Below are 11,790 nucleotides of genomic sequence, written 5' to 3'. Positions count from 1 at the left end.
GTTGTCTCAATTGGAAAAAACTCGATCTAACTACCAAGTTGATCTGTTTATCCAAATTAAAATCACAATCCATAGTGAAACCTAGATTTTTTACATAAGGCTTCACTAGTGGATTCAATTCACCAAGATCCAAATTTAGTGATTCGTAAGTACCACCACGAGTAAAAAGCATAACCTCTGTTTTGTTTTCATTAAAACATAAAAAATGTTGTGCCATCCAAGCTTTAAATTCCCCGAGACACTGGAGTAGAGGTGCTAAAGTGCAAGTGTCTATTCTTTTCAAAGGCAGATAGACTTGGGTATCATCCGCATAGTCATGAAACGAGATTCCAAATTTCCTAAAGATATGACCCAGGGGCAATAAATACAAGGCGCCTTTATCAGAATCAAAGACGCTGAAAGGCTCATCCATGCATTTGTCACATCACGTCTTGATTACTGTAATGCCCTTTTCATTGGTTTATCTGCTAGCTCCATTTCCAGATTGCAATACATTCAAAACTCAGCTGCTAGAATACTTACCTAAACCAAGCGTTCTGCTCATATCACACCAATTTTGTACAATCTTCACTGGCTTCCAGTGGCTTATCGTATTAAGTTCAAAATCCACCTGCTCACTTATAAATATCTGCACAGCTTGGCTCCCCCCTATCTTTGTACAGTTTACCTGGATAAATAAAGGTTAAATAAAAAAATATAAAAACTATGGCACTCTCTCCCCCGATCACTCTTTTGTGTTAATACTATTTCTGAATTTAAAACTATGCTCAAAATTCACTTATTTTCTGAATATTACCATTCTTAAGTTGCATTGCATTTAGTGGTGTCTGATTGTGTTCTGCTGTATGCTGCCCTATCTACATAATTCTCCTTTTGTTTGTTATTTTCCATTGCCATTATAGTTGCTTGTTCATTGTAAAGCGTCCTTTAGCCATGGAGAGGCGCTATATAAATAAAACATATTATTATTAACACAAGTTTTCTAAACTATTATTTTTGTTGCATCTGTATGAAATGATCACGCACTGCTTGAGCGATGACACTGACACAAGTATTTTCACATTTTTACTTTACTGGTCGGTTCGTCTTGTATACAGGTAACACTCAGTGTTGCGCATGTACAACACAACAGTGGACCAATACAGGTGTCGGAAGAACAAAACGTGCAATACTTACAACATAATACACAACCACCTTCCTCAAAGGTTTCCCTTGTAAAACAATCAAACTTCACTATTTAAGGTAATCCCATCTTTTGCTTAACCTGAGTATCAAATTATTTACAAGTCATCGATCTGAACTTTGATCACTTAGACACCTTCGGGCAATGCTTTTTCTTATGTTTCTTTAAATTAGATAATAGGCTGAAACACTTCCCACATGAAGAGCACTGGTACGGCTTCTCTCCAGTATGAATTCTCTCATGATCTTTCAGGTTTCCTGACTGAGTGAAACTCTTTCCACAGTGTGAACACTTGTACGGTTTCTCTCCAGTATGAATCTTCTGGTGTTGTTTAAAGCCACTGTATAAAGTGAATGTCTTCCCACAGTCAAAGCACATATAAGGTCTCACACCAGTATGAATTCGCTCATGCTGTTTTAAAGTCACCATTAGTGAAAAACTCTTTCCACAAAAAGAACAAATGTGAGGCTTCACATCGGCATGAACTTTAATAATGTGTCTTTTTAAGTTTTTTTCCACAACAAATGTTTTATCACATTGTCCACAGCTGAATGATCTCAATCCCGAGTGAGAGCGTAGATGATCCTTGAGAGTTCTTTTGCACCTGAAACTCTTTCCACACTGAGTGCATGTGAACGGTTTTTCTCCAATGTGAATTCCCATGTGCAATTTAAGGTTTCCTTTTCTCATAAAACTCTTTCCACACTCAGAGCAGGTGAAAGATCCTTTGACTCCAGTTCTACCAGCAAATTTCTGTATGAAATTCTTTTCAGTCTGTAGAATGATGTTTCCAACTTTATTTATGAGATGCTGGTTGGCTTCAGTCACTTCCATCAGGTCTAAAATAAACATTACATTCAGGTTCAATTCACAAATTAGAAACAAAAAGAAAACCAGGGAGCAACAAATGTATGGAAGTAAAATAATGCCCAATGTTTTTGAAACAAAAAAGCCTGTTGAATCGCACTACTTGGAAAAAATATGCATTGCATTAATCATGCTTGCATTTTAATGTATTTTATTTTTAGGGCTTGCATTTTTATGGGCTGAAATTCAACATGGTTGAATATTTAAGCTGTGAATAGTTCAATTCAAAACATTTCAAAGACATTTTCATTATTAAAAATGCAATAATCCATATTCACCTTTCATATTTCACTTCCAAAATATTACAACTTTTTAAAAATACAACCTTTAATATTCAAAAGACAATATTCAGGCCATTTTATTTCTCATTGCAAATTCTCTTCCACAAATTCGGTGGTTCAAATTCGACAGTAAATTCAACGTTGAGGAACTGCAGGAAAAGCAGTAGATTACCGAGCATAATCTCCATCTGCTGTTAGTCGATCTCACCAGCAGGGGGTGCACGCGCGTGTTGTTGACGAAGACCAGAGCAACAGTTAGAGCAAGCCATCCATTCATAAAAACTCATTTACAGCAATTGATCATGCATTAAGTTTTTGTGATGATTATCTGGGCCAGTAGATATGCGGAAAAGATGATAAAGACAAAAGCTGTGTTTATGTGTAATTCAATAACTTCATAGAATAGAACATAGACTACACTTTCCATGTGTAGCCTTACATCTTATCAGCTTTCTCTACCATGAACAGTATTATAATCGGTTTCCCTCAATACCTCATCATACTCAAGGATTTCCCTTCCGTCGGGACAAAACACTTAACGTAGCTTAATGGACTAATACAGTGATATAAAGGACCAAACTCACACCTTATTGGGGATGTAGGCTGTACTATAGGCTAAAGGCAAGCAGATGGACTCAGAATATGAACTTAACGCGCAAAGTTTCATGGTGAGCGGTTCCCAGTGAGATACTGGCATAAAATCAACACTTTATCAGTTAATACTAACACTTTCTCTATCTATTCTCTCTCTATATATGTATATACAGGTGCTGGTCATATAATTAGAATATCATCAAAAGGTTGATTTATTTCAGTAATTCCATTCAAAAAGTTAAATTTGGATATTATATTCATTCATTATACACAGACTGATATATTTCAAATGTTTATTTCATTTAATTGTGATGATTAAAACTGACAACTAATGAAAATCCCAAATTCAGTATTTCGGAAAATTAGAATATTAATTAAGACCAATACAAAAAAGGATTTTTAGAAATGTTGGCCAACTGAAAAGTATGAACATGAAAAGTATGAGCATGTACAGCACTCAATACTTAGTTGGGGCTCCTTTTGCCTGAATTACTGCAGCAATGCGGTGTGGCATGGAGTCGATCAGTCTGTGGCACTGCTCAGGTGTTATGAGAGCCCAGGTTGCTCTGATACTTTCCCTTCCCTTCGTCTCTCTATTAATGTGCTTGAATACAGAGCTCTGTGAACAGCCAGCCTCTTTAGCAATGACCTTTTGTGTCTTGCCCTCCTTGTGCAAGATATCAATGGTCGTCTTTTGGACAGCTGTCAAGTCAGCAGTTTTCTCCATGATTGTGTAGCCTACAGAACTAGACTGAGAGACCATTTAAAGGCCTTTGCAGGTGTTTTGAGTTAATAAGCTGAATAGAGTGTGGCACCAGGTGTCTTCAATATTGAACCTTTTCACAATATTCTAATTTTCGGAGATACTGATTTTGGGGTTTTCATTAGTTTTCAGTTATAATCATCAAAATAAAAGGAATGAACACTTGAAATATATAAGTCTGTGTGTAATGAATGAATATAATATCCAAATTTACCCTTTTTGAATGGACTTTTTTGATGATATTCTAATTATATAAGCAGAACCTGTATATAAATATATATAAGTATGCCTACATGTACTGCATTAGATTAAAACTGGGAAGGGTCATAGAACTTGCATATTGTTGTCCTATATTGTTAGTTTAACTGTAAGTCGCTTTGGATAAAAGCGTCTGTTAAATGACAATGTAAAATTGGCTTGACATTGGACATTCGCACATTTAGGAACCGTCTCTAAAGTTGCATACAACATTGATACACATTTCTAACTTTAATAGCAAACCTCAATTTATTTGAATAAATATTAAAATCTAAAAGGTGCGCAATTATGCCTGACACCTACATGAACACTTTACAGTTGGTTTTATGACTAAGTCGATCTCTTCAAATGCTATTGAAGTTAGAAACGTATATACCATTGTCGTATGTAACTTTAGGGACGGCCCCTAAACGTGTGAATGTCCAATGTCAAGCCAACTTAACTGTAAAGACACTGAATTTAACATAAAACAGCCATCATAATAATCACAAATACACTTACATTGCTGTAAATGAGGTTTTATGAATGAATGGCTTGCTATTACTGTTTCTCTGGTCTTCGTCAACAACACGCGCGTGCACCCCCTGCTGGTGAGATCGACTAACAACAGATGGAAATTATGCTCGGTAATCTACTGCTTTTCCTGCAGTTCCTCAATGTTGAATTTACTGTCGAATTTGAACCACTGAATTTTTGGAAGAGAATTTGCAAAGCGAAATAAAATAAAATTGCCTGTTGAATAGAATAGGTTGTATTTTTATAAAGTTTGAATATTTTGGAAGTGAAATATGAAAGGTGAATATGGATTATTGAATTTTTAATAATGAAAATGTGTTTGACATGTTTTGAATTGAAATATTCACAGCTTAAATATTCAACCATGTGGAATTTCAGCCCATAAAAATGCAAGCCCTAAAAATACAATGCATCAAAATGCAAGCATGATTAATGCAATGCATATTTTTTTCAAGTAGTGCGATTCAACAGACTTTTTTTGTTTCAAAAACATTTGGCATTATTTTACTTCCATACAAATGACAAAAATCTAGTTAACTATTGAGTCTACTAGTATCTACTTTTAGATGTATTGTTTTATGTCAGTTTTCATCTTAATGTTCCTCATCATTACAGAGAATGAAGGAAAACACCAACCTATTTGTTCCTCTGTATCTTCATCTTTTATTCTGCAGGGTTCTTCCTTAATCTCCATCTTTACAATAGTATGTCAGTAGTTTCTCCTGGAGTAATTCCTCCTGCTTGCTTCTTCTTCTCCTGTGGGAAGATGGGAATATTCCCAGCATTTAAACTCTCATGAACGGCTGTGGGAGCTTCACTGACTGAAGGAGTGATTTGTGGTCGTTGTTGCTCATTTAGCAGATGATCATCACACTTACAATCACTCTCAATTACCCAGGAGCAAATGTTTGCTCAAATAGTAATTTAGAAACATTTCAACTCATTTAGCTGATTTGTATGTTGCTCTTACATTCAGGGGTCGAATTGAAAGAAAAATCAGGATGGTGAGGTTGCAATACTGTAGCTTACAAAATGATTAAAACATTTTTTAAAGAGTACAATTAAACTCTATATATTCAATATTCATGGCAGTATTCATGAAATAATTTATATAATTGCAATTTTGTATTCCAAATTCTTAGTACTCATCTTTCTAGATGTCTTCTACTTTTGACACAGTTAACGCCCTGATTCTCCTGGCAACAATCATGATGAAAGGTATCTCAGTAACAACACTCCAGTTGTTCAAGTCTTGCCTCTCAGTAAGTTCTTCAGGGTGTCGTGGAGGGGTGAAGTGTCTTATACCCATTTTCCACCAAGGTAGCTTGAGTGCTGGTTAGACCAAGAGCCTAGTATCAAATCAGTTCTTTGTCTTTCGAGCATTGAACCATCTATTACACTGATGGATCCTAAATGAGAGATACTCTAGCCACCTAAATCGAAACATCTAGCAACTGGGGTGCCTCAGGGCTAAGTGCTCGGACCACTTCTCTTATCCATCTACATGCCCATCACTAGAATCTGTCAATCAGAAACATGGCTTTTCCTATCACTGCTATGCTGATGAAACAACTCTTATTCACAGCAGTATGGATTTTAAGGTGTGCTCTTAAGTTTGATGAATAAATCTTTTATCACACTGTTCACATCTGAATAATCTCACTCCAGAGGTTTTAGAAACAGATGTTTTTTCTTCATTTTTATACGTCAGTTTTTCCATTTTAATTTGTGAAATGACAATGTTTGGCTTTATTTACTTCCATTGGGTCTAAAATCAACATATTAAATTAAATTTAAAAAGAACAGATGAGAAACAAAGAAATAAATGTTTATCCTTAATTTAGCACAAATCTAGTTTGAGTCTTCTATTATCTAGTTTTAGATCTATTGTTCCATGTCTGTTTTCATCTTAATGTTCCTCGGTAGTATTTAAAGAGAATGAAGGAAAACACCAAACTATTTGTTCCTCTAAATCTTCATCTTTCACTCTGCAGGGTTCTTCCTCAAACCCCATCTTTACAGTATTATATCCATAGTTTCTCCTGGAGTAATTCTTCCTGCTTATATTACCCAGCATTTAAACTCTCATGAACGTTTGTGGGCGCTGCATCACTGACTTAAGGAGTGATTTGTGGTTGTTTTTGCTCATTTAGCAGATGATTGTCACACTTAGGTGCAAATGTTTTCTCAAATAGTCGTTTAGAGACAATCAGTACTCATCTTGCTGGATCTGTCTGCTGTTTTTGTCACTGTAAAACACCATAACCTTCTGTCCACCCTCATGATGAAAGGCATGTTAGGAAATGCACTCCAGTTGTTCAAGTCTTAGTAGGTCCAGAAGGCTTCTCAGTAGGTCCTTCAGGGTGTCGTGGAGGGTTGAGGTGTCTAGTTGCAATATCTAGTTACTGGGGTGCCTCAGGGCTCAGTGCTTGGACCACTTCTCTTCTCCATCTATATGTCATCACAAGATCTGTCATCCAGAAACATGGCTTTTCCTATCACTGCTGTGCTGATGACACACAACTCTACCTGTCATTCTAGCAATCCGATGGTTGCTGCTAGAACTTCTCGGTCCAACAGATTTTCCTCATACAACATCAGTAAGACCAGGCTCTTCCTATCAGAGCTACACAACTCCTTGTCCAAGCTCTTGTTCCATCCAGAATGGACTATTGTAATGCGCTCTTGGCAGCCCTTTCAGCATGTACTGTCAAACCTCTGTATCTGATCCAGAATGCAGCAGCAAGTGTGGTCTTTAACTAGCCAAAGAGAGCGCATATCACACCTCTCTTCAAAAACTTGCACTGGTTGCTAAATGCTACTCGCTTTCATATTCAAGGCACTGATGTTTGCCTACAGAACAACCACTGGCTCTGCACCCCTATACCTTAACTCAATCCTTCAGACTTATGTGCCCTTCACAAGCTCGTGTTCTGTGAATGGCAAGAGATAATAAAATGTCTCTGAGTTAGAGAACACTCATTAAAGGGTTAGTTCACCCAAAAGTGCGACCAGAATACTTTTTGTGAGCCAACAACCCCCCCCCCCCCCCCCCCGCTACATCTGTATGACCATGTACTGCTTGAGCGAAGACACTGACACAAGTATTTTCACATTGTTGCTTTACTTTTCACTTCACCTTGTATACAGGTAACACTCTGTGTTTACTGCGCATGTGCAACACAACAGAGGATCAATACAGGTGTCAGAAGAACAAAACATGCAATACTTACAATGGAATAAACAATCACCACCTTCCTCAAAGGTTCCCCTTGTAAAACAATCAAACTTCACTATTTAATTACATTGTTTGCTTAATCTGAATATTAATCTGAATATGAACTTTGATCACTCAGATACCCTCGGGCAATGCCTTTTCTTATGTTTTTTTAAAATTAGATAATTGGTTGAAACCCACATGAAGAGCACTTGTATGGTTGCTCTCCAGTATGAATCCCCTGGTGTTGTTTTAAGGCACTGTATAAAGTGAAGCTCTTCCCACAGTCAAAGCACATATAAGGTCTCCCATCAGTATGAATACGCTCATGCTCTTTGGAATAGATGGAAAAGTGGAATAGATTGTTCACTCGGAGCAGGTAAAAGATCCATTGTTTTCCAGCTTGTTTTTGGGTAAAATTATTTTCAGTCTGTGAAAAGACTGTTCCCATCTTTAGTTTTGACATTCTTTTGAAACTGATGCCTTTGTCTTCATTCACTTCCATCAGGAATTTAAAATGTAAAATTAAAAAAGAAAAAGAAAAGAAATCTAAGGAGCCCTAAATGATCAGTTTTCATCTTTGAACAACCTATTTGTTCCTCTTTATCTTCATCTTTTAATCTGCGTGATTCCTCATCAAACTCCATCTTTAAAATAGTATTTCTGTAGTATTCTGATGATACTCAGCTCTATATTTCTTCACTCCCTGACGAAACTTACCAATCCACAAAATTAACAGAATGCATAGCTGATATAAAAAACTGGATGACTAGTAATTTCCTACTACTTAATTCTGAAAAAACAGATTCTAATTATTGGTCAAAAACTTCCTCTCAACCTAGAATACTGTCTAACGCTTGATTGCTGCTCTGTCAAGTCCTCATCGACGGTTAGGAACCTGGGTGTGCTCTTTGATACCAATCTTTCATTTGAAAGTCACGTGTCTAGTATCTGTAAAATCGTATTTTTTCATCTCAAAAATATATCTAAATTACGTCATATGCTCTCAATTAAAAATGCAGAAAAATTAGTTCATGCATTCATGACATCAAGGCTAGATTATTGTAATGCTCTACTGGGTGGTTCCCCTGCACGTTTAATAAATAAACTACAGCTGGTCCAGAACGCAGCAGCTCGAGTTCTTACCAGAACCAGGAAGTATGACCATATTAGCCCGGTTCTGTCAACACTGCATTGGCTCCCTATCAAACATCATATAAACTTTAAAATATTGCTGATTACTTACAAAGCACTAAATGGTTTAACTCCGCAGTACTTTTAATGTAGTGCTGGGCGGTATACCAGTTCATACCGAAAACCGGTGTATATATTTATGATATTAATTTTTAATATACCGCCATACCAATGTATTTAATTACACAACGTTTGGAACGAACGTTACGCTGCGCCGAGCGACACTGTTTCAGAAGGACCCTTTACAATGTTGCGCTTCTAAGCAGCGACTGCGAGGCGAGGGTAAACAGCAGTTTTCTTTTACTGTCTATGGGTAAACAGCAGTGCTCTGGTGTTACGTTACAGGGAAGATGGATGCTGCAGAATTATGGTTCTGTGTTATTTTCCTGTCAAATGTCGAGAGCGCATTATTGTAGCGCAAAAGTACATTAATATAAAGCGCGAGTGCGAATCTCTCTGCTCGTGCGCTGAATATAATGTGCCGCGCTCTCAGATATACGCTGCTGCTCACGTTGGTCTATTTTCTCTGGGCTCGCTCAGAGAATCCTGCACTAAAAACGTGTTCAGTGCAATCTTTCCTCTTGCCCAGCTAACAATTTTAGGTTATAAGAACGTTTTCATAACGTTCTCATTAAGTTATAAAAACATTATTTCTGAATGTTCTAGGAACATTCAAAACGTCCAGTTTTTAGACGTTGTAATAACGTTATTTCTTGGTTATAAGAACTTTATTCAAAACGATATAAGAACGTTCAATTCTCTCGTTATATAAACGTTGTATTAACGTTCTTGCTTGGTTATAAGAACATCATTCAAACGTCATTAGAACGTTAAATTCTCCCTTTATATAAACGTTGTATTAACGCTATTTCCTGGTTATAAGAACGTAGAACGTTAGAACAACGTAGAACAATATTCACTCATGACAGAAAAATAGACCATCCTAAGTCAATTGACTGCAGTAATTCCCCTCTCAACAAGTAGAAAATGCTTTGAACACCTGATTATGCATGAAAAAAATTTTTCATAAACCGGAAAACCGGCATAATAATAATAAATAAAAAAACGTGATATAAATTTTTGGTCAAACCGCCCAGCACTATCTTAACGTATTATAGTCCTTCACGTCTATTGCAATCTCAAAATTCTGGCCAGTTGATAATACCTAGAATATCAAAATTGACTGCTGCCGGTAGAACCTTTTCCTATTTAGCGCCACAACTTTGGAACAGTCTTCCTAACATTGTCCGGGAAGCAGACACAGTCTGTCAGTTCAAATCTAGACTAAAACACATCTCTTTGACCTAGCATACACATAACACATTATAGACTTCTACAACAGTGTTTCCCAACCCTGCTCCAGAAGGACCCCCAACACTACACGTTTTCTTTGTCTCCCTAATCAAACACACCTGATTCAACTCATCAGCTCATTATCACATATATCCCCATCCAAGATGGCAGCATGTGTCTCTGTTTGTGCATGACTGTGTGATTGATACTCGTTTGTTCATTGGAAAATTGCAAACTGATCACTGTGAGCTTTCAAACAATACTACTACTCTAATGAAGAATCATATTTGTCATACTCGATGGTTGTTTATGACGAAAACTCGTATAGTTTAAGTCAGGACTGATATCCCCAGTGAATTGGCTCTCTAGTCCTAGCAGTGCTTTCTGAAAACGCACGGTATCCTTATAATCCCTGTCTGGAAAAGATCTGTTTCATGCTGACTGATCAGTGCCTGGAGCCTGTTTACCTGCTGGAGCTTGAGTGCAGACGTGTCGCTGATTTTTGATGTGCCTGATCTCTTCATGATCAAGGAAAGTGCTTTTTTCCTCGTTCTTACTGCTGGTTGGGATATAGTCTGATGTTTTAGAGGTGATTGGTCTTGATTTTAACTCTTTTACCTGCAGCATTGCTGTACTCACCAGGCTCCCTGTTTTTGAGTGACGACACATTACATCATCGGTTGTCGTGGTGAAACGGAAAACCCGTACTGGATTTCTTCTGTCACTGACCTGGACGCCGTTATATACGAGGGCCTATTTTTCTTTGTCCTTATTTATTACTGGGGGCACCTACCACTGGAATGGCTACTCCGGTCCAGTGCTCCCAATACCGTGTGATTCATACAAGGGCACGTGTGCATTTGGTTGTTCACTTAATGTTGAACCATTCCTTCTGCCCCTTTTCTTCCCCTCTGACACTGTTGACTTGGTTTGCCTGTCCAGTATCATGACATTATGTGACAATTTTACCACTTTCTCCTGTGTGCTCCAAGATTCCAATTTTGGACATAAAAGCAATGAACCGTATAAAAAATCAACTAAGCACGAATATTTAATTGTTCTGTTGATGTTAATGTCAGGGAATGTACTGCCCAACCCAGGGCCAGACACCCTTATAAGTTTTAACACCCGGCTGATTTGAAAGAAAATTCTGGTCTTGGTTTCTTTCATATGAATGTTCGCAGTCTTGTTCCTAAAATGGACATGTTGCGTATCTGAGCTCACTCCACGGATGCTGATGTATTTGTCTTATCTGAAACTTGGTTAAGAAAATCTGTTTCAGATGGAGAAATCAATATTAGTGGTTACCATGTTTTTAGGACTGACTGCCTTAATAGAGGTGGGGGTGTAGCAATTTACATCAAAAATCAATATCAAGTTAATGTACTACTGTCAAAATTATTAGTTAAACAATTTTATTTTTTAGCTTTGGAGCTCGAAGTATCTAAATCACGGTTATTCGCCTTATTCACCTGGCGGCCATTTTGAAAACTCGAACGCCGTTGAGGGGTACACAAACACGGAAGTTTGACTCCAACGCAGCAGCACCAGCAATGGAAACTCCAGTGTGGACCACCAATCTTTCCTGTCTGCCCGAATTAACAGTACAAAATGTGGAGCCAGT

The 11,790-nt window shown here is 37.4% G+C and overlaps 1 protein-coding gene across 1 annotated transcript; it reads right to left on the bottom strand.

Moving 5' to 3' along the window:
• Positions 1–1,054: 1,054 nt before the first annotated feature.
• On the bottom strand, positions 1,055–5,268 carry LOC143741194 (uncharacterized). The gene is made up of 2 exons (XM_077233638.1): positions 5,099–5,268; positions 1,055–2,022 (listed from the first exon to the last, which is right to left on the bottom strand). Exons 1-2 carry the CDS (start codon positions 5,154–5,156, stop codon positions 1,307–1,309), a joined length of 774 nt encoding a protein of 257 aa, XP_077089753.1. The 5' UTR covers positions 5,157–5,268; the 3' UTR covers positions 1,055–1,306.
• Positions 5,269–11,790: the final 6,522 nt, after the last annotated feature.

Source organism: Siphateles boraxobius, unplaced genomic scaffold, assembly GCF_051911475.1.
Source record: "Siphateles boraxobius isolate OS27281-9 unplaced genomic scaffold, OSU_SipBor_1 18, whole genome shotgun sequence".
NCBI classification, from domain to species: domain Eukaryota; kingdom Metazoa; phylum Chordata; class Actinopteri; order Cypriniformes; family Leuciscidae; genus Siphateles; species Siphateles boraxobius.
The sequence above is the reverse complement of the archived record's forward strand: the minus strand, read 5'-3'. Positions and strand labels throughout refer to the sequence as shown.

Bases quoted from the DNA above. Each gene is read 5' to 3' on its own strand.
- LOC143741194 (XM_077233638.1), bottom strand. From the start codon at position 5,156: ATGGAGATTAAGGAAGAACCCTGCAGAATAAAAGATGAAGATACAGAG. The intron at 2,023-5,098 runs GTTGGTGTTTTC...TGTTTATTTTAG, and splicing joins AGATACAGAGGAACAAATAG to ACCTGATGGAAGTGACTGAA.